General features: G+C 51.7%; 1 protein-coding gene and 2 non-coding genes across 3 annotated transcripts in view; 1 reads left to right on the top strand and 2 right to left on the bottom strand.

Moving 5' to 3' along the window:
- Positions 1–18,528, top strand: part of Tex2 (testis expressed 2) — an 84,801-nt gene extending 66,273 nt beyond the window's left edge. The window contains exons 7-11 of the mRNA XM_023714179.1: positions 7,672–7,804; positions 12,995–13,120; positions 14,348–14,557; positions 16,538–16,658; positions 18,065–18,528. Of these exons, the coding sequence (XP_023569947.1) occupies positions 7,672–7,804; positions 12,995–13,120; positions 14,348–14,557; positions 16,538–16,658; positions 18,065–18,187 (713 nt within the window). The 3' untranslated portion in view covers positions 18,188–18,528. The remainder of the gene's footprint in view (positions 1–7,671; positions 7,805–12,994; positions 13,121–14,347; positions 14,558–16,537; positions 16,659–18,064) is intronic.
- A 2,257-nt stretch (positions 18,529–20,785) lies between these two features.
- On the bottom strand, positions 20,786–20,917 carry LOC111816530. The gene has a single exon (XR_002820902.1). It is a non-coding gene; the product is annotated as a small nucleolar RNA SNORA76 (small nucleolar RNA).
- Positions 20,918–21,101: 184 nt separating this feature from the next.
- Positions 21,102–21,171, bottom strand: LOC111816526. The gene has a single exon (XR_002820899.1). It is a non-coding gene; the product is annotated as a small nucleolar RNA SNORD104 (small nucleolar RNA).
- Positions 21,172–22,396: the final 1,225 nt, after the last annotated feature.

Genomic DNA, 22,396 nt, shown 5'->3' with positions numbered 1-22,396 from the left:
AAAGTACTAGGATAGAGAATATACCACTGTCTAAAAGCCGCATGAACACACACATGGGTAATTTGGACTGGAAAGGTCACCCCAAGCCCCCTGATAGAACCCCCCTCTGCATCTGGACAAGTGGAAGCCCAGAGGGCGTGACTTGCAGGAGGCCAGCCGCAGCCCCCTCCCCCAGCCCGTCCCACAGCTTCCAGGCTGGGGCCGGCAGCCTCCAGAGCCCTGGCCTGTGTTTGTGCCCTGCCCCTGCACCAGGCAGCAGCCAGACTGAAAGGAGGCCACCCCACCTGGACTTCTCACCCCTGCCTTGCTGGCTGGTGGAAGCTAAACGCTGGGTGAGATGTGCTGGGGAAGCTGCGGCACAGGGAGAGCTGGGGGCAGCCACACCCCTGCAGAACTGCACTGCAGCCAAGCCTGCAGACGGGGCTTGGTGGGGACCCTGGCCTGCCTCCAGGGGGCTTGACCCTCTGTGTCCTCACAGGTGTGTCAGCAGGCAGAATGAGCCCCTGAAGTGGCCAGCAGCCCTTCAGGGTTGCGCTGGTTCATGGACTTGGTGGGGAGGGGTGAAGGACTTCTGGTGTGAGTCGTTAAGTCTGCAGAGAGCAGGTTTCTGAGAGTCCTCCTGATGAGCGTTCGGGCCCCACAGAACAGCCCGAGTTTTCACCAGCAGTCTCCCATTCTATGGACAGGCCACCAAGTCCCACAGGAGGGAACTTTTTCTCCAGAGATGCCCTCAGTCATGCCCTGGTCCCCACAGTCCGCACTGACATTCTGGATCTTGCTGTTTGGGTCCCCTATCTTTTGTCAGTGCCAGGACCAAAGTTAGAAGTTAGAAGCACACTGGAGCCAGGACCAGTTGGCTACTAAACTGGATCCCTCTGCCATAGCTCAGCGCAGGTGGGTGGACATCACCTACAGCTGTGTGGGCCTGGCGGGGGTGTCACAGACGAGGCAGAAGTGGAGTGGAGAAGGGGACGTGCCCTGTGTGGGGCTTGGGTGGTTGGGGTGCAGGGGAACCTTGGTTATTGGCTGTGTTGGCCTTGAAGAGGCGGAGCTTGTATCAGTTGTCAGAGAAAGCTAAAAATGTCGTCATAAAAGACATGTCCTCATTCAGGGTGCTAATTTTATGAAGTATCCAAGTGAGCAGTAGGCCACCAGTGTGTCTGTCAGGAACAAAACCTTCGCTGATGGATTTGCCTGAGAGCTGAGTGGCGCCAGCTCTGGTCCTGGCGTAGTGGGTTAGCAGATACTCCCTTCCTCGGGAGTCGTGTGCTTGAATGCCAGGTGTCACCCTTCCAGGTGAAACCCAGGGAGACTGGGGAAGGTGGGAAACGGGGCTGGGCGGGCCAGCTCAGACCGACGCGCTCAAGGCCCCTGACTCCGGCAAGCAGCTCGTGCCTGTTGCACTGCGTCAGAGGCGACAGTAGCAGTGAGGCCGGAGCCTGGGAGATGTTGTGCGAGACTTCCAGCAGGATGCTGCTGTGGTGGGAGGCGGCGTTTGGGGGCCAGAAAGAAGGGAGAGCAGAGGCACCTCTGCTCCGGTGTGGCTCGCCGCATCTCTGGGGACGTGCCGGCAGGTGTGGTTTTGCCATGCGTTGTGCTCCAGCACACTGGCAGTCAAGGCTGTCCTTCCTCTGTGGTTCTTCAGGGCGGGCTTCACCTCGTGTCAGTTCTGGTAGCTGTGGTGAGCGTGCAGGCCACGCAGCTGACTGACCGAGCTGCGCGTGGCTCTGCGGCCTCCCTCTGGTTCTGGCTGTGAAGCTGGAGCTTGGGAAGCAGCCCAGGCTCCCGGCAGCACCTCCTCCGGTGGCGAGGCCAAGGCCCGTCACTCCCCTCGCAGCCGCTGTGCTTCGTGTGCTGCTGAGTGAAGTGCCGGCTTTTTGCGGGGTTTGTGGCAGGTGCCATCTGCTTGGGGTGCCTCCTGTCACAGGCTGTATGAGAAGGAACCCCTTTGCCGAGAAACCCCCAGGGCCAACTCCTTGCTCCCCCTTAAGTATCCAGAACTTGCCTGCTGCTCAGCTTCTGGTGTTTGTCGTTGAGCAGGCAGAGATAGAAGCAGCATTTTGAACACAGTGACTCCACTACGTGTCGGTCGCATTTTCGGATTTTGCAAGCAGGACCTCCCCACCCACCTGCACATCATCAGTTGCTCTTCAAGTTGCACATGTTCAAAGTTCTTCAGCATACTTATTGCTTGGTAAATCTTCAGGATACTTGTTATGTGCTACATGTCAAATTTAAAAAGCAGGCAGTGTGCCACAGGGGCAGGTTTCTCTTTGCACCCTGGGCCTTGACACTCCTCCCCCTCCCCTCTCCTCCCCTACCCCCTCCCCCCCCCCCCCCTTTTCTCCCCCTCCTCCCCTCCTCTCCTCCTCCTCCTCCTCCTCCTCCTCTCACCGTAGTGTATCATAGCAGTTTGTTGAGATAGCTGCAGTTCATGTCTTATGTTTGAAGGTCCTCAAGCTCTCTTTGCAGTCCTGCACAGTGGCTGCCCATGACAGGGCCTTGCTCACATCGATCGCTAGCTCAGGCTGACCCTCTGCCTTAGTCTCCCATGTGCTTGGATTACAGGTGGTGCACAGGTCCTGGATACAGGGAGCCGGCCTGATTCTGAGGGGGTAGGTCTTTGGCTACCCAATGCATCTTTTTCCATGGCAGCAGCAGTAGGCAAGAGCAGAGCAAGCACAGGGGTGAGCTGGTCCCAGCAGAGAGTGGGCAGCACTGTGCCAGGTGCACCCGGTACTGTGGCGCTCGGGGGGTGGGGGTGGCGTGGGGTCTCGTTGTGTGACTGAGGAAGCCTGGCACAGAGGCTGGGAAACATCAGTCGGCTCACTGCTTTTCTCTTAGACTCCCTACTCAGCCCTGTGTGGGGCTGAGCCTTGCCCCTGGGTGGAATGTCTCAGGGATTGGGCCTGAGCCAGCACTTCACTTAGCCTAATCTTTTTGTTTGAAAAACAAAACTTTCCATTTGGGAAGAAGTCAGTTTGATGCCTTTGATATGCCAACTTTCCCAAGCAAAGCGTACTGTTGGTGTTCATTGGGAGCCGAAGGTTTCCGAAAGATAAAAACGTGCTTGAATACTGTGGTAGTTTGCGTGTGTTATTTCTGAAATTTCAAAAAGCTAGAAATACCAGCTATAATAATAAATGTGGCCAGCCAGATAGCTCAGCAGATTAAAGCAGGTGCCGTGCTGGCCCCGCCTCCAGGGCGTGCTGAGACTGTGCTTGAGACTGGGCGTGGTGGCGTGCGCCTTAATCCCAATGCTTGGGATGCTGAAAACAGGAAGATCACCATGAGTCCGATCTGTATAGTGAGACCCTGTACTCAATACTTGTAATAATAATACCCCACAGAATAGTAATAATAATAAATGTGTTTTGAGCCAGGCATGGTAGTGCATGCCTGTAATCACAGCATTTGGGAGCCTGAGGCAGGAGGATCACCGCAAGTTTGAGGCCAGCCTGGACTACATAGTGAGTCCAAGACCAGCCTGAACTATATAATAAGATCCTGTCTCAAAAAAACAAAACAAAACAAAACATATATTTTGTGTTGGTACTTTCTATGTTGGGTTTAAATTAATATCTAGTCTTTTGTCCAATACTGGACGTGATTAATGACTAAACGACTTTATTGAGGCAGAAAGACCTTTTATTTCTGCCAAAGGTGTTTTGTGTTTTTTAATCGCTATTGGTACATTTTATTTTAAAACTTATTTTTGTGTTTATTTGGTACTGGGTCTGGCTATGCAGCTCAGACCCATAGTGGCTGTATTAGTTATCCTTCTCTCATTGCTGGGACAAATACCCGACACTCAAAATGAAGGAAGGAAAGGTTTATTTAGCTCACAGTTACTGGAGGTTTCAGTCCACACTCAGCTGGGTCCAACGCAGAGCAGCACATAGCAGAGGGCAACCTTTCATGGCGGCGGCAAAGAGCAAGAGCGCCAGGGAGGGGCAGCAGCAGCTCAAGCAGCTAGCTTCTCTTCCCACCTTACATTGTAATGCAAATTGCCTGCCCCAGGGTAGGGGAAGTACTCACACCTATGGGTACTTCCCAGTATTTACCCACCTATGGGTGATCCCAGCAGTACTAAGACCCATAATCCCAGCCTTGGATCACACATAATCCCAGTGGATCATGAGTTAACACAAAGGTCTAGAAATCCTCACCCCATGACTGCATAAGGCTTTGGGGGGACAACTAGACACAAACCATAAAAGTGGCCCTCCCGTCTCAGCCTCCCCGTCATGGGGTTACAGGCGCACACCACCCAGTGTTGGTGGCTGGCGCAACACGGGGCCAGCATGGCATGCAGTCCCAGGGCTCGAACCCGGGTCCTTGCGCTTTCCAGGCAGACACTTCGATTGCTCCGCTAGCTCCCTGGCCCTCTTGGTACATTTTAGGCACACATAGTGATCACATTCATCATAGGGAGTTTGCGCCTGCTATAGCTTCATCTTTTTCCCCTTCTCCGACCTCCCTTGGACCCCTCTTCCCCTCCCTGCTCATCAAAGCTTTATTTCCTTCCTCATTTCTTTTCCCTTTTCCTTTTCTCCCTGTACCTCTTCCCCCTCCTTAGTTTCTCCTCTCATTTGAGCATTTGCTTCCTATTTCATGGTATCTGTTATACATTTTGCTCCTTACTCACCCTTTTAGTTTTTCACACCAGAGACATAATGCAGTATTTATACTTGTGTGTCCAACTTACTTCACTTAAGAGTGTGGTCTCCAAGTGCATCCATTTGCATAGAATTGCCTTAGGGTTATCCTTATGAGAGCATAGTACTCCATTGTATGAAATAACCACATCTTCCTTAGCTATTCATGGTCGGCCGGCCCTAGTTCCAAGGGGTAGCTCTTACAGAGCGTGCTGCTGTGAACCTGGGAGTGCATATGTCCCTGCGCTGTGATACTTTTAGTTCTCTCAGGAAGGTGGCACGAAGAAAAACAGCTGGTTCCCACGGGGCTCTAGTTTTAAGGCTTTTTTAAACTTTTTTTGTGGTACCGGGGATTTCTTTCTTTTTTTCTTTTTTTTTTTTTTTACACTTTCAATCATCAGGGAGTCAAGGGGCTCTAAGTCTAGCCACGAAGATGGCTTTCCGGACCCAAGAGAGCGACCCAGGGCCTCGCGCTGTTTTTATTCAGTGGGGGAGTGGCTTGAGGAGGATTGACTGAGAATTGTGGGAAGAAGGTGATCACTGTGAGCTGAGCTAGGTGGGTGGCCTGCGTGTACCTAAGGCCAGTTGATAAACAGCAGTCCTAGCCAGCTCTGTACATAGGAAACAGGGTCAGGCTCAGTCAAAATGGAGACAGCCGCTCTTCTTTCAAGGAGAGCTGCTCAGGTGGGCCTCCACAGTTCCCCCTTCTTGGCTTTGAAGCAGCTGGAGCAGTGTCAGTTCTGGCCGCGTAGCCCTTAGCTGTTGCTGGGCTGAGTCCCATTCTACCTTCCCTATCAATAATGAAAAGGATTGATAGTATGGGCCAATATAGGAGTACCGGGGATTGAACTCAAGGCCTTGCACTTGCAGGCAAGCAAGCGCTTACTCTTCTGAGCTATCTCCCCAGCCCCAGTCTTAGTTTTTTAAGGACTCTCCACACTGATTTCAACAGTGGTTATACCAGTCTGCACTCGCATCAAGAGTGGAGAAGGGTTACCTTTTCTTCCCAGCCCTGCCAACATTTATTGTTGTGCTGATTTGTTTTGTTTGTTTCTGTAATAGCCATTCTTGCTGAAGTGAGACAGAATTTCAGCACTGTTTTAAATGCACCTCTCAAACGGCCAGTGAGGTGGAACATTACATTCTCTCATATATTTATTTGCTATTTCCACTTCATCTGAGAAGTGTCTAGTGGAGATGCCTGGGGCCAGGAGACAGCTCAGTGGAATAAGTGCTTGCCTGGCAAACACAAGGGCCTGAGTTCAATCCCCGGTTGCGGGGGGGGAGCCCATTTTGGGGTCGGGTTTTTAAACTTGAGAGGGGCTCTGTTTTGTTTTGTTTTCTTTTTGTATTCTAGATACTAGCCTTTGTCTGAGGAACAGCTGGCAAAAGTTTTTCTCACACTGTTGGTTGTCTTTGCACTCCGTTGGTGGTTTCTCTTGTTGTGCAGAATGTTTAATAAGATCTCATTTGCTGGTTCTTTGTGGTTTTCTGGTATAATTGGGATTTTGTTTGCTTGTAAGGTCTTTGCCCTGCACCAATGTCTTCAAGACTTATACCTATTGTGTTGTTATGGTTGGGGTCTAGTTGTCCCCCTAAAGCCTCAGGCAGTCATGGAGCAGCTTCTGGGGTTTGTGATTCATTATTGTGGGTGTGGGGGCTGGGGAGATGGTTCAGCAGAATAGGCCAGCCCGGGGCTGAGTTCAATTCCTGGTTCTGCCAAAAAAATCCCAAAACAGCCAACTGAGCTAACCAGCAGGCCTCCGTATATGTTGCAGTTGATTTTGTGGGTGTGGGTGCTGCACCCACCCTGGGCAAGTAATTGATTAGAACGCAAGGAGCCAAGAGGCCGGCTGGGCCGGGAGGCCTGTGCCCGCCGAGCTGCTGCGCCCCCTTTGCGCTCTGCCCTCTGCCATGTGCCGCGCTGCCTTGGAGCCAGCAGAGTACGCGCGGAGCCCCAGCCTTTCCTTCCTTCATTTGGGTGTCAGGATTTGTCCCAGAAAGGAGAGAAGACAGGAGACGGCTGTCTTCAGCAGGTTTAGCCTATTAACATTTAAGCACCCGCCGGAGGCGTTGCCTTGTGATGCGCGGCTGTGCGGCTGCGACCTGGGGCACGCCCGCGACCTCCTAGCACGCCCGACCCCTCAGCCGCGGGGGCCTCACGAGGGCCTGCTGGCGTTTTGCACACGAGTCTGTGGCCACTTCAGGGAAACTCCACAAAATTAAAAAATATTTTTAGATATGAGCTCATTGGCAGTCATACCTAAGAAATAGATCTTTAAACTCAGGTACAGTGTTCATCAGTCTTTTCCTGGGTACTTGGGATTTGAAAAGTAATCCTTATTTCCATTACTTGGAAATTTCTAGAAAGAAAAGGATTCTAGTACTTTTTCTCACACATCTTACCATACCAGACTAAATCTGACACGGTTTTTTGCCTCTCTTCCAAGAGCTGAATAATCTCAGGAGAGACTGTAGCTCTTACTGTCTCTAGGGAGTGGCCCAGGTCAGAGCCACGTCCTGTCCTGTCCCTTCTGCTTCCTGTCTGGTGGGCTCCGGCTCAGGCTGTGCCTTCTGGGCGTGCCTTCTGGGCGTGCGTTCTCCTGTGAAACCGGAGGAGGAGCGGAAGGCGCGGCCCTCGCTCGCTCGCTGCTGGAGCGCTCAGCTCGCCGCGCTGCCACCGTCCCTGTGGATGTCCGTCCTGGCCGCCGGCCAGCTGGGGCCGCCACGTCTCTCGGGCGCTGGGGCCTCTTGGCTGTAGGGCAGCGCAGGCTTGTGTAGACTGTTGGTGTGATGCTGACTGAAGCCCCTGGGACTGTACGTTTTCATATATTTTTGGGGAGAGGGGCATTGAGACAGGGTCCTGGCTGGCCTTGACCTGGCAGCAGTCCTCCTGCCTCAGCCTCCTAGGTGTGTGCCACCACACCCAGTTTTAAATACAAGTGTCTATACTGCCATTTACAATCATGTTATTTGAGGGAGGGAAAAACCTGTTTTTTCACTGTTTCCCCAGGACTCTGGATCGACTTGGAAATGTCCTACAACGGATCCTTTCTGATGACTCTTGAGACCAAAATGAATTTGACCAAACTAGGTAAAGAGCCTCTTGTTGAAGCCCTGAAGGTTGGAGAAATTGGCAAAGAAGGGTAAGGGGCTATATATGAACTTCTAAGCCAACCTGGGGGACCCCTTTCTCTCCGCAGCCTGGGGTAAGCAGGTCTTGGGCCTGAGCGCCCCGGCCGGAGAGCTAGTGCCACTGTCAGTGGTTCTGGACCACAGAGCAGACACTGTCCCCAGGGAGCCCACTGCCTGCTCAGCTGTGACAGCTGTTCTGACCTCTGCACTGTTCCAGTTACCCAGAAAGTAACACTGACTCAGACAACCAGGGCAGACCCATCGGAGTGATGAATTTGTTTGTGAATCAAATCTCTGCTTTGGGCCGGGGAGATGGCTTAGTAGACTAAGTGCTTGCCTGGCAAGCGCAAAGGCCTGAGTTCAAGCCCCAATTCCGCAAAAAAAAAAAAAACCCAAAACACCAAATCATTGCTTCAGATACTCTGTGTTCAGCTTTCTTTCTTTTTCTTTTTTGAGAGGTCTTTTTGAGACAGGATCTCACTATGCAGTTCAGGCTGGCCTTGAGCTCACTTTGTGGCCCAGGCTGGTCTCGAACTCACAGCGATCCTCCTGCGTAAGCCTCCACATCTTGCTGCAATTTAATTCCCACACCACTACTATCCGTTTTATTATTATTATTATTATTTTTTTGTGGTGCCAACGATTGAACTCAAGACCCTATGTTTGCCAAGCAGTCGCCTATCTCCCCCTGACTACCACCCCTTTTAGTGCCTAGAAGGAAAAGACAAAACTTTTATATTCTTGTACACCTTAAAAGCGACTACTTCAGTTACACATATAAATGATACTGTTGTGTTTACCAAATTAAAAAAAAAATGCTGCTTCTTACGTGTCTGCCCCCTTTGCACGGCATTAACACTATAAAAACAAGGAGCTGCCTCAGCAGGGTCTGAACACAAGGCGCGGGCTCTTAGATTTTTGATTAATTAACAGTACTCACCTACTATTCCCATTCATGCTTGGGTATTAGCACACTGGGCGAGTTGTGAGCATACCTTCAAGAATATTCTTTGGGTTAGATGATCTGAGTTGCTTAATGAACTGTTCCTGTTTTAATAGTTGGGAGAAATTCACCTGCCGTATGCAATCTAACCTATCTCTGCTATTTTTTTTTCCCCTGCTGTTTGTTAAAATGTATTTGGATTCGGCACTCTGTGGATTTGGGTTTTCTGGTGAGTGGTACCGATCAGCTCCGTGTGGCACTTCATACCCTGTGACTGCTGAGTCGAACTGGGCCCCGTGAAGCCATGGGGAAGCGGTCCTTTCATCATGGTTCCAGACATGAAGGCACAGTCCGTGGGCTTGAGAGGACCGAGAGATGGAGCTCAGAGAAGGCTTTGCTGGCAGGGAACATCTCAGCCATCCCTAGTTAGAATTGCTGGGGTTCAGACGGGCGTGGGGTGCACACCTCTAATCCAGCATCCAGGAGGCAGAGGCAGGGGATCACCATGCGTTCAAGTCTAGGATGCGCTAGACAGTGAGCTGAAGGCCAGCCTGGACAGTGTTGTGAGACCCTGCCTCAAACTAAAACAAGACAGCAACAAAAACTACGCCTGAAAATGTTTTTTGGGTTGCTCCGCTGGTGGAAGCATCACAACCTCTGAAAGCCCTTCTGTAGTCAAGAAAGAAGGCTAATCCTAGAAGAGGTCTAGAGCCCACTCTTTACCTCCTCAGTCCTGAATGTCGAACCCTCTCGAGACAGAGGAGAGCCAAGGCAGTGCTCCCTGCCCGTGCCGTCCTCCCCAGTGTCAGCCTCCCCAAGCAGCGAGCACAGAGCCGGCAGCGCAGCTGTTTCCTTCAGGGTCTGCTTTCAGTCCACGGTTGCCTGTCCGGGGCCACCTCGAGGGCTTGTACCGCGTCCAACTCTGGCCGGGCCTCTGCTGTGTCTCTGCGCTTAGTGGTCCCTGTGCAGGTGTGGCGCTCATGGGAAGTGTGCAGAGGTGCTGCTCAGGCTGTGAAAAGTCCCTTTTCTTGTTTTTGTGTCTTAAAGACAAGGTGTCACTGTGTATTCAGGCTGGCCCTGAACTCACTGGGTAGCCCAGGCTGGCCTCCACCTGTGATCCTCCTGCCTCCGCCTCCTGAGTGCTGGGATTACAGTCGTGTGCCACCGTGCTTGGCTGAGTCCCTTTCCTGGTAGGAGTTGTACTCACAGTAACAGCCTGAGGATAGGAGGGAGAAATTAGTATCTCTTGCTTCAAGTGAAGTCCCCTTCCTTTGAAGTGCATGTCCACTGTGCATTTGTGGACATTTTTCTTGTGGGCCTTTTCTTTCCCAAATGGTCTTGTCGAGTGATGTAATTAGCGTCACTTTTGGGCTGTGAGCTGCTGGAATGCAAAGGCTAGAACTGGAGCTCAGTGATAGAGCGTTTGCCCAGCACGCCAGAGGGCCTGGGTTCTAACCGCAGCATCTCTCCGTCTCTCTCTAGTCTTGTCTGACTGACTGTCTGTCTGTCTGTCTCTTACACACACACACACACACACACACACACAGATTTAAGTGATAAGCTGAGGACTCTGAACCATAGGAAAGGACCTGAAGACCTGAGGGAGTCCAGAAGCAAAGTGCGCTGTGATGAGTGGTGTTGGAGCAGAGCTTTCCTGCGGGGCACTCGGCCGTCCCCTGCAGCTGGCCTGTGTGCACGTTCCCACATGGTGACCTCTGCCTCTGTATTGTCTCTCCAGCCCACCGTATTGTCCCTCACTCTACAGGGCCTTGGTGCTCTGGCAGCCGAGACCTTGCAGGACACTGACATTCATTCATGGCTACATGCTCGTGTGTGTCTGTGACAGATGTGAGGGATTGATTCTTAAAACCAATACATCCTTATAAGTCTGGTTCCCTCACAGGGCATTTGAATCAAGTTATGCACTCTTAAAACATTTCTTAGCGCTTCTGTTGTAGAGTTACCTCTTGAGTCTGTGACGTGTTTTAACCATCCTGAGAGACAGCAAATCAGGCTTCTTTATAGTTTGAGAATTGCCAGAAGTTGTCAGAGGTGTTGATTATAGACCAAAAATTAAAATAGTTGGTCCCGTGCAGAGCGGCAATATTAAAATGTTTCACCTTTTCTTCTGTCTGACTCCAGACACATTTCTGCGACATTTCAGCAGAGGTAGCATAGCTGGAGTACGCCCGCCGGTGGCTCTCCGAGAAGACAGCGCACTTGCGTGGGCTTCTGAGTTGTGGTCAGAGCGGGCGGGCTTGCCACATCCAGGGTGCAGAGCATCTTTCTCTGAGGTTTCTGCTGACATTGTGAAGTCAGGGTAACTGTGCGCACAGTCGGCTGGAAAGCAGCAGGCCAGCTGCAGGCTGTGGCCATGTGCCCGGTCATCGGTAAGCAGTGAGTGCCGTCCGTGCGGTCCACTGCCCAGGGGAGGCAGTGCTTGGTGCGTGGTCAGTCAGAATTTCGTGTCTCGCATTAGCGAAATTACTGGCTTCCAGCTGCAGAATCTGTCCTGTTCCCTGTCCTACAGAGCATTCGTTTTGTAACCAGAGCGCTCACTGCAGGGCTCAGCCTTTGGCATCTTCTGCCCAGGTCTGGGCTGGCTGATGACCTCCACCAGGAGAGACACGAAGGGCAGCGGCTCTGTCCTCTCGGCCCACAGGCCCTGCAGGCACCCTTTGTGCCGGGGCAGGTGGCCGAGGAGAGGCTGTGTACGGTGGGAAATCTTCCATGCCAGGCAGCGCAGCTGTGAGCCAGGGTGCAGCCGTACTCTGAGGGCGAAGTAGGACAGTTGTGTAACACTGTCCTCAGCCGAGACCAGGGCAGGCTTTCTGGGAATCGGAGTTTGCAGTGTGCATCTGAAGCCAGAGTGCCCAAGGGTGCCACACTCGGAAGGCTCTCAAGTGGCCTGTGACCACATGTGCACGGAAGCACAGGACCGGCCAGGCCAGCAGAGGAAGAAGGGAGGCGGCGGCAGCCAGAGGTTGTCAGGAGTGAGGCTTCCACCTAGCAGAGGGAGCTGCTCTTGAGCTTGCCGGCTGGGTGCCAGCTCTCTGGTTTCAGGGCAGGGTTAAGCAGAATCTGTCCTGCCAGGGAGGATGCCCGTCAGATCCCCTTACAGCCCGGCTCCCGTTTCGGGTGAGGGCTTTCGGTGCCACCATCTCGTGTGCAGTGCCAGGGCCCCTGCGGAGCTTTCTTAGTGTGCTGGCCTGCGCCTCTGCCCTGGGCCTGCTGGCCCGGAGCTGACAGCCCGTACGCCTCTGGGGCCCACATGCTGCCTTAGGGGAGGCCAGAAGCCTGTTGCTGCTGGGAGAGGCGGCCCAGCTCCACAGCCTCCCGTCTTGGGCATTTTGTCCTTGCCAAAAATACAAGATTCAGCCTCTGCTTGGAGACCATTTGGTTTCTGTGTGGAGACTCCTCATCCATTTCACCCCAGCTAAGTCCTGAGCCTCCAAGACAGGCCCTGCCAGTCAGTGTCCTTGGCCACACAGCCAGCGTCAGGGAGCAGCCGCCTCTGGACTGAAGTTTGGCCAGAAGCCCCAGTGCCTCAGTCCTGGGGGGCTGCGAGCCACACACCTCTAAAACCGTCTCCAAATTGGAGCCTTCAGTGAGGAATGATATTCTGGTATGTTCTGGTGAACAGAAAGAATGCTCAAGCTTGTGCTCCACGTGAAGTCCTGGGTTCTCGTGTCAGCCGCTGCTTCATATCCCTTAAGATGTACACCTGTTGTTTTAGTTTTGTGGCCCTCGGAAGATGGGGCAGGTCTGGGGGAAGATGATAGTTTTGCTAAGAAGGAGTCTTGAGTGAAAGCTAATTTGGGGATTCACTGAACCAGAAAGTATCGCAGCTTTTGCCTCAGCCAGAGGCAAGGACGTGCCTGCATGTCCTCGTCATGGCAGAGGTGGGCATGACACCAGCGTGGCTGTCACCTCTCCCTACAGCCGTCCGCTCTTCCCACTCACCCTCCCATGTGGTTCCCCTGCATTACTGACACCGTCGTGCATTTTCTGTGACTCCATCACACTCCACCTCCTGTTGTTTTGATGCATGCTCGAAGGGCTCTGGGGGCTAAGGGGGCTGGGCGCTGGACTCTCCTGAGTAAGAGTAAGGACTCAATTGGGCCTTTACTTTGCTGCTGGGTGGAAGGCAAAGCGAGAGTGCCATAGAGAGGCCTCCGGCTGGCCCCTGTGCCCAAGTGTGCATGTGCTCGTTCCAGGCGGGGGCTGGCCGCAGGGTCACAGCTCTGTCCTCGTTCAGTTGCAGGCCCCGGGCGTACTGTCTTGCTGACAGTGATGAGGAGTCCTCCAGCGCCGGCTCCTCTGATGAAGACGGGGCCCCTGAGCCCAGTGCAGGAGACAAGCAGCTGCTCCCGGGAGCTGAAGGGTGAGCGGAACGGGCTCGGGGCTCAGGGCCAGGCTGAGCCTCCCCGTCTTCCTGTGACCTTCCTCCTCTACCCTGAGCCGGTGCTGGTTGTTAGCACCTAGTGTCAGTGGACAGGCACCGGAGAGAAGAGGTTTATGTAGCTCTCCTTTCCTATTCGGCTGCACACTCCATAATTTTTTCCTGCCATTAAGTAAATGGTGAAGAAGTTGTAGGGCAGGGTTGTGCACAGCACCCCAAGCCTGAGGAGCGAAGTGTGCCCCCCGATGCCAGGCAGAGAAAAGCCTTTGCCCCTCCACCAGTGCCAAGGTGGGGTAGAGGAAGAAAAACTTTTCCTTTGTATATGTGCTATTCCTGATCCCCTGGAACTGCAGAGGATTTTCAAATCAGATACCCTGTTCTGAGGGCAGTTTTATGAATTATACAACCTGCTATCACGCCAGTTATTTTTGATATAGCATTTGTCAAAGTAATTCCCTGCCCTAAAAATAAGGGGAGAAAAAAATTCCAGGCTCTTTGAAAAGTGCTTGTGCAGAGGAATGGGGGGACACTGCAGTCCCACAGCGCAGGTGGCTGAGGCCAGAGGGCCGTCAGTCCAGCCCAGCCAGGAAATGTGTCGACTCAGATTTTTGCCTTAAAATTTTAGAAGAGGGGTAGGGATGTAGCTCAGTACAAAGGCCCTCGGTTAAATCTCCAATCACACACACGCACACACACACGCACGCACGCACGCGCGCGGAAAAGCATTTGTCACTCACATCAGCAGGACACCACCTAATGGAAGGTAGTCACATTTTGTCTGTTGTGCAGTGTGCTTTGCCAGTTGCTGTGGGGAGCTGGAGACTTCTCTAGCAGGACGTGGACTCCATTAGTCTGCGAGGGGTTAGGGAGGGCACCGTCTCCGCACAAGGACTTTATGCAGTTCTTCAGGGTCAATTCAAGGGCGCTGTGTGACATTTACACTTTTTTTTCAAGTAGTACTTCTCAAACCAAGGGCAGTTTGGCCACTGTATCTGTAGACAGGTGTGACTGTCACAACTGGGGATTTAGTGCCATCTAGTGGCAGAGGGTGAGGCTGGCGCTGAAAGTCCTCCAGGGCACAGGACAGTGTCCCGGACAGACTTGGGCTTAAGAAAGGGCTGTAAAGGAAGGTGAACCTAGAGCCACTATCTTTTCGTCTGTGAAAGAGCTAAGTGTCTACTAATACCTCTTTGTGTTCTCCACTTGAAGGTATGTTGGAGGGCATCGAACAAGTAAAATTATGAGGTTTGTCGATAAAATTACCAAATCAAAATATTTCCAAAAAGCAACAGAGACAGAGTTCATTAAAAAGAAGATTGAAGAAGTCTCCAACACACCCCTGCTGCTAACTGTTGAAGTCCAGGAATGCAGAGGAACCCTGGCGGTCAACATTCCTCCACCCCCGACTGACCGCGTATGGTGCGTGCAGGGCTCCCTAGGGAGGGCACGTGCTGCTTCTGGTTGCGTAGCCATAGAAATGCCAGCCTGCTTAACCTTGGGATTAAGGAAACTACCTTCTCCTGGACAGCTGAAAGGGCAGTTATACCTTCTTCTGTGATCGATTCATTCCTATTTAAGGTTTTGTCCTCATACACCGGGGACAGTTAAGCTGAATACATGAGGTTTATGGGACAAGCTGTTTCCATTCTTGGTGGTCTTCCTCTCTAACACCAGCTCTTCCACCAGTAGTAACTTCTGCCCCTTGTAGGGTGCCCTTGACCTCTGCTTGGCCGGTTCTCTCAGTGTCCTGCTGAGGAGGTGCCTGGTTGTCCCCAGTGACAGACGAGAGCCGACTACGCATCCAGCAGCTCCAGGAGGCTAGGGACACGTCCCCGAGTTAGGCCTTGACATGGGCCTGGAGGACGTGCTTTGGGTGTTATGGCAGGAGAGCTATGCCCGGTGGGTTCTCGGCTCCAGCTGCATGCTAGCTGCCCCTGGGAACCTACTGAAAGTGCACATGTGCCACCCCACTGCAGGGTCGCAGCAGCTGATGGAGGAGTTGTAGTGATTAAGCAAGGGGGGGAATAACAAATTACTTATGGATCCAGGATCTCTATGAATCTAAATTGAAATTAGCATCATAGCTCAGGGGTAATCTTACCATCTAGGAATGTCCACATGGTCACGGTTACTACTTTCCAGTCTTCTAAACCACCTTAAAATTTATTTATTTGGTACAGTGTCTTACTGTGCAGCTTGGACTTCTGGTGATCATCCTGTCTCAGCCTCCCCAGAACTGGGATTACAGGCATAAGCCACCACACCCAGTTTTGGTGGCTGGCATGGTGTGCCCAGGGTTCTGGGGCTGGCATGGCACGCAGTACCAGGGATCGGACCTGGGTCCTTGTGCTTGCCAGGCAGGCACTTAAACCACCAAGCTATCTCCCCAGCCCAAAACCTAATTATTTATATTGCTGAGTGCATACATTTCTTCTCTAGACCATCAGACTTTATTCGCTCGCCGCAACTTGGCATTTCTCCTCAGTTTTTTTGTTTTTCCTGCGGAGCCGGGCATTGAACTCATACACTTGCGCTTGCCAAGCAAGCACTTATTCAACTGAGCTATCTTCCCGGCCCGTCTCCTCAGTTTTGAAGACACTGACCCACACTGGATTAAAGGTTCAGGCAGGTTGCTGGTGTGCTGGGTAGTTACCAACAGTCCACACTGCAGTCAGCACCCACAGGAAGTCCTGGAAGCGTGGTCCACCTGTGCTTACGGGCAGGCAAGGAGAGCTTGCCTCGCTGCCCCCGGCCGCCTCGCGTGGCAGTGCAGGCCAGGCCATCGTGAGCCATAGCCCTGCCCCTTGTTTCTTCAGAGGGTCTCACCGCATAGCCCAGGCTGGCCTCCAGCCGCACGTGATCCTCCTGCTTCAGCGCCCTGAGCGCTAGGGTTACAGGCCTCGGGGTGCACCGGGCTCAAGTTCAGGTTTACACACTTATATTTAGGTTCTTGTAATGTGCACAACTTATCAAAATCACTATCATCTTAGGAAAAATAAAAAAATCCCCAGATCATGGCCCTTTCCTGTGGTACTGCCTAGCTTTTCCAGTTTGCAAGAACTGATCTGATGAATTAGGGACAGCCCTGCACTGTCCAGGGAATATGAGGAGGTTGCGAGTTCATTCTTGCTTCGCTCAAATATTTTATTTATTTATTTATTTATTTATTTATTTATTTTGGTGGAACCGGGGATTGAACTCAGGCCCTTGCGCTTGCCAGGCAAGTGCTTATTCCACTGAGCCATCTCCCCGGCCCCTGCTCAATTGTTTTAGAGGGGATTTTCAGAATAATAATTTTAAGTTGTGATGAAGCCCCACATAAGCTTGAATTGTTCCTCATCGGTGCTTGCCTGCTTCCTCTCTACTGCTAAGTGCTTATTATTACTTATCTTCTGAAAGGTATGGCTTCCGGAAGCCGCCATATGTGGAGCTGAAAGCTCGGCCAAAACTCGGAGAGAGAGAGGTGACATTAGTTCACGTGACAGACTGGATAGAGAAGAAACTGGAGCAAGAGTTTCAGGTGAGCCTGCAGTGGTAGCTCATGTTTCACACTGAGTATAAAAAGCTCAGGCTGGACGGGGGTCCTGAGCGCCACCTGGCTCAGGATGCTCTTGAGAGTCCAGTGGAAACCACTCACTCTCGCCCCAGGAGGGACACACATGCTCAGACACTGGGGTAAAAGGTCAGGTGAGGACTCGTGGGGCTGAGGCAGGAGGCTCCTTGTGAATTAGAGGCCAGCCTGAGCTGCAGAGCAAAACCTGGTTTGAAAAATACAAAAACTAAGTCAGGTATTATTTCAGAAACCCTGAAGTTTAGCCAGAATATCACTAAATAATCTTCAGAGGAAACCCAGATGTGGGGTAAGGAGCAAAATTAGAATCTCACAGCAGTCGATCTGCTGGGCCTTCCTGGCTTTGTTTTGAGCCCCGTGAAATTTAGAATTGGTTTGCTAAGCGGCACCCAGCCTATGCCCAAGGAAGTGGCTTCCTATCCTTATGTCATCTTCTTGCTCAGTTTTTTTTTTTTTTTTGAGGAACCAGGACTAGAACTCAGGCCCTTGTGCTTGCCAGGCAAGCACGTCTTCTACTGAGCTAGCTCCCTGCTTCTTGCCGTTTCTTCAGCTCACATGGAAGCGCCTCTGTACTCCAGCAGCCAAGGACCTCGGGCAGGAGGCACACCTTCCAGGGCTCACAGCGGTACCAGCAGCCCCCTTGGCCCGTGCCACAGCGCGCCCGCCACCGCCACCCTAGTGCTTCACCATAAGTTGGGCCTCCCCAAATCCGTCTAGTGGTCTTGCAGCTTCCTAACCCAGGTCTCATTCTCAGGCCTGCTTTGTGTGAATTGTTGGTGGGCTTTAGCTTTTTAAGAAACCGCCTTGTTGTCTTGCCAGACACGGTGGCAGACATCTGTAACCCCAGCACACGGAAGCTGGAGGATCACTGCAAGTTTGAGGCCAGCCTGGGCTACAGAGTGAGCTCAAGACCACCTGAACTATATAACAAGACAGTCTTAAAAACACAGGGGCCGGGGAGATAGCTCAGGAGAATATGCACTTGCCTGGCAAGCACAAGGGACCGAGTTCAATCCCAGGTTCCGCAAAAAATAAAATCAAAAACACCCTTACCCTTTCCCCTCAGATTTACAAGCATAAAATTCTCTTGGAATGTGTTCTGCACATAATTTGAAAATACAAATTAAAAGCAGTTTCTTAGTGTTGTTCATCATTTATGAGTAACTTTATATGTGTGCAAAGTCAAAGGCCTCTGCCTCAGAACTGATAATTATGTTCTTGTATTTGTGCACTGGTGAGGCCTTAACTTTTTAAATTACAGTGGAGGAATGTGTAAAAATTTCCATACATATTTTTAAACATGTCTGTAAAGTCTAAACTATAAACCAACAGTGTGTTCTTCAATCTCCCTGCAGAAAGTTTTCGTCATGCCAAACATGGACGATATTTACATCCCCATAATGCACTCAGCTATGGACCCTCGCTCCACTTCCTGCCTCCTGAAGGAGCCCCCTCTGGAGGCCCCTGATCCTCTGTAGCGGGTGGAGGAGGAGGGTCTGTCTTGAGACGCCCTCCGCATCCAGGTTCCTGGCTGCAGTCTGCACCGCGGCACTGGCTCCCAAGACTGCTTCTGCCTCTGCCTGCCGGTGCCCATTCCACTGTGAGGTGTCATTCCCTACATCTAGTGACAGGCATTTGGAGTGCCTGCCACAAAGCCTGGCCTCGGCAAAGGAGACTGGACTGTCATCCCAGTGGGCCCAGAAGTTATGCGACTCACATTGTGGCTGCTTAAAGTCTACCAGCTTCGGAGCTGAATTTTTGTGGCAGCAAAAAGCACGTTGAGAGGGAAGCTGTGCAGCGGACCGGAAGCCTCCCCTCCCCATCCAAAGCCTTGCCTCAGGCTCACTCTACACGAGTGTAGTCCTCCGATCTCCAGGGTGTCAGCCTGGCAACGTGTGGGAAGTGGGATTTCGAGCCACTGCAGTGGTGGGAGAGGCGTCGCAAATCACTGTTACTAACTTGTGCATTTTAGAAGCAAGTTGCCATAAAACACAACTTTCGCTGGGGCGGAGGCACTGGAATTTATGTGAACCTTAGGCAAAGCCACGGGATCAAACCATCCCAAGCCTTTTGCCAGTGAGGTAGTCTTCTTGCCTCTAATCCTGTTTCCTGAGATACAAGCATGTGACAATGACAGATATTGCACACAAGGGCCGACTGTTCCTCCTTAATGCAGATGGGATGGGCCCAAACACCCAGAGTTCCTGTGGCTGCCGGAAGCTCCCCAGGAAGCTCCCCAGAGGGAACGCTGTTTAGGCCTGCGGGAAAGCTCTGTGGGCGGGTCTTCCTGATGGCCAAACAACACTCCCCTGGTCTCCGCTGGAGCGAGTTTGCGTCCCACCAGACACTACATCGCAGAACACATGACCTTCCTTTCATGTTGCCAACTTCATTTTGTGCATTTGTGTCAGAAGGTTTAGTTTACAAGTTTGGGACTCGAAATTTGCTTTGAAAAGTAAATACAATTTGTTTAAAGTTGTATTGAACATCAAAATTACCTTGGGTAACGTTTGATATAACTTACATCTGTGGACTAAGCGAATAGTGATTTTTCTTTAAAACAGCACCTTGCCTGACTTTAAAGAAATTAATATATTAAAGATATATTTGAGCCCTTATTTTAATTGCACCATTAAAACATTTGACTCAAATTACCTGGCCATTGCCACCGGTGTACTGTTCTAACTCCTCACTGTGTGGGCTCCGTGGCCTGGAGTCGCACGTCTTATCACTGGTCTTCACTGTGCAGTAACTAAAGGCAGACGACTAGCCGCCGCTGCGTAATCACACGACTGCACCCTGTTGCACTTAATTGGTAGTGAGGGGGATGTAGAACCGCCTGCATTGTTTCACAAAATAAATTATCTCCTGTCAAGTACTAGATAAGCATCCAAGTTATTTCTCCAAAGTCCCTGTAGAGGAAGGAATAGTGAATGCACAGCGCTTGGGCACTCCCGGGCAGCAAGCACCTGCGTGCTCAGAGCCCAGTCCTGAGTGTACAATGACCAACTTCCCACCAATCGGCCTGTACTTGGCCGCTGTGCAGTGCACCTTCCGCTCAGCCACAACTGTTCAGTGAGAAGAGCAGACACTGGGTAAGGCCAGGCCGGTCTGCAGGCCCAGGAGAATTAGGAGCCTGGAGGGCCAGCCCCACCTCAAAAACAAGGTAAAAATGATGGGGGCCGCGGGGACAGCTCTGAGCGCCTGCCCAGGCTGGCACAAGGACCCAGGTATCAAAGTTAATGCGCCGATTTTGGGAAAGGTTAAAGCAAAAGTGGGAGAACAAGAAACGAGATTGACAAGCTGGCTTGCGGGTGAAGTAGGGCAGCTTTTGTTTTCGGGGCGATTCACTCTTCTCCAAAGCTTTAGCTATCCCGTGGCATGCAAGAGTGACTCTTGGTCGTCTGTGACCTGTAGTAGCACAGCGCCGCCCACGGTTCTAGGTGGCATCCCATTAGCTCCCGGGGGCAAGGCAGCCCTGCTCCCCTTGAGATAGGTACTGCTTCCCCTCTCAGCCTGCGTCTCGAGGACCAAGTTCAGATTTGTTCATCGAGATAGTTGTGCCCCGGCGCTGAAGCCCACACCCGTATCTGCGGGAATCATTTTAAGCCGGGCATTTGGTAGGCGCCCTGCCCCTACCGCGAAACCCCGCACAAGCCCACGTTAGGAGCTTTGACCAGCTGCAGTGTGAAGACGTACAAAAAACCCCACATGCTCACACCACCCTGGAAATTAGAGGTTGAGCTAAGCGGACAACTCGTTTCTCCCAAGTTCACTTGTAGGACTTTTACCAATCAACTGGTCGTACTACATTTTAACCAGAATTTAAACCCCTACAGCTTCAGCCCCAAACCTGTTCCCGCAACAAATCCAGCTGCTTTTATCTCTCCGCCTAGACACTTCACACTGCGCCTAACAAGCGCGCCTCGCACACCTCGGCCAGACGGCCGCCGCAGCCGGGCAGGCTGCTCGAGGTGCAGCAGCGGGCGCGCAGGCAGGGCACGCGCCCCCAACCCGCTGCACCCTTAATCCCGGGAAAGGTGGAGGTTCGCCCCGGCAGCCGGGCGCTGCCGCGGCTGTGTTGCTCGCGGTTAAAAGGGCCGTCGGCGGAGGGCAGGCGGCCCCAGTTATGCGCGAGCGCGTTCTCTGGCGCTGCAGCTTGACCCCCGGCGCCACACACAGGCGCGACGGGGGCCCAAAGGCAGCGCGTCACCGACCACAGGACACTGAGCTGGAGACCAAATCACTTTATTGGGGGGCTTTGACTGGGGAGAAGCCGCTTCACACGAGATCTGACGTTCCCGGCACGGCTGGATCTGCAAAAACGACGGCCATAGGTGAGCAACAGCGGACCTCCCGGCCCGTCTCCTCCCCCATCCAACCCGCCAACCGGCTCAGACTCCAGTTCGCATCACTCTCGTCAGCAGTCTAACACGTGCTTTAATTGGAATGTCATCACCGCCAGTCGGTCGTCTCCAGCCCGCTCGCGGGCCAGCCCAGCCACACAACTCAGCAAAGTAACACCGCTCACCTCTGCGGGTCCGCCGTGGTCAAGAGACAGCGAAAAGAGCGTGAATTGTACTTAAAGGAAGATAACGGAAGTAGTAGGGCGGGCTTTACTGCTATCAACCAATAGCAAGCCAAATTTCTGAGCGTGCGCTGTAAAAAATGATCTAATGATTGGCGGTGCTCGCTAAATCCTCCAAAGTATAGAGTGGTCACACTCGGACCATAGAGATGGGAGGCTAGATGCCAACACTTTTTTTTTTTAATGAAAGGGGCGGGACTTCTGTATCTTAATTGCCGCGTACTTGTTGATCATTGACTTGGAATTGGTGCATCTCTCTACGGTACACAGAAGAAAACTTTGGAAACGAGATAGAGCCTAATTTGTCGGACATTTTGCCACCAGCTAGACTAGGATCTGAGGATGTAAAGGTAAACAAGACTGTTCAGAAATTGGGAAGAGAAAAAGTATGAACAGCTGGAAAAGGAGATGAAACAAAGCACTAACAGCTCCTTTCCATAGACCAGCAGAAATGCACAGTACAGCTGTCCAGACCATCCTGCTTACATACCTAGATACATCTCTTCCTCCCCCTCCTCCTGTCCTCCTCCTCAACTCAGTAACTCTTGCCTTTTCAATAAGTTCATTCCCTTTTTCCAATATCTGTTGTACCCTTCAGATTCCATTTTCTCTTTCAGGTTCTCACATTAAGGAGACAATACGATGTTTGCACATGCAGGTCTGATGTATTTCACTGAAGAGTATGTTCTCTAGTTGCATGCCTTTACTGACAAAAGACTCAAATTTATCCTGTTTAACAACTGAATAATACTCCATTGTGCAAAGATACCACATCTTCCTTATCCATTCTTCAGTTGATGGGCATCTGGGTTGTTTCCAGGATTTGGCTATGACAAATTGCTCTGCTATAAACATGGTGCACACGTCACTGTATACCCATTTCTTCTTCCAGTTTTACACGCATGTATCTGGGAATATGAATAACTGGTTGAAGACAACACTATGTATTACAACAAATACTGTGAAATTCATATTACTTTGTTAAGTGAAATTCTGTATCACTTGTAATTTTTTGTTTTAATTCTAATTTGTACTCGCTTTAAAAAATTAAGGGCCTGGGAGATGGCTCAGTAGAATAAGTGCTTCCCTGGCAAGTGCA

Source organism: Octodon degus, unplaced genomic scaffold (genome assembly GCF_000260255.1).
Source record: "Octodon degus isolate 3935 unplaced genomic scaffold, OctDeg1.0 scaffold00033, whole genome shotgun sequence".
NCBI lineage: Eukaryota > Metazoa > Chordata > Mammalia > Rodentia > Octodontidae > Octodon > Octodon degus.
The sequence above is the reverse complement of the archived record's forward strand: the minus strand, read 5'-3'. Positions and strand labels throughout refer to the sequence as shown.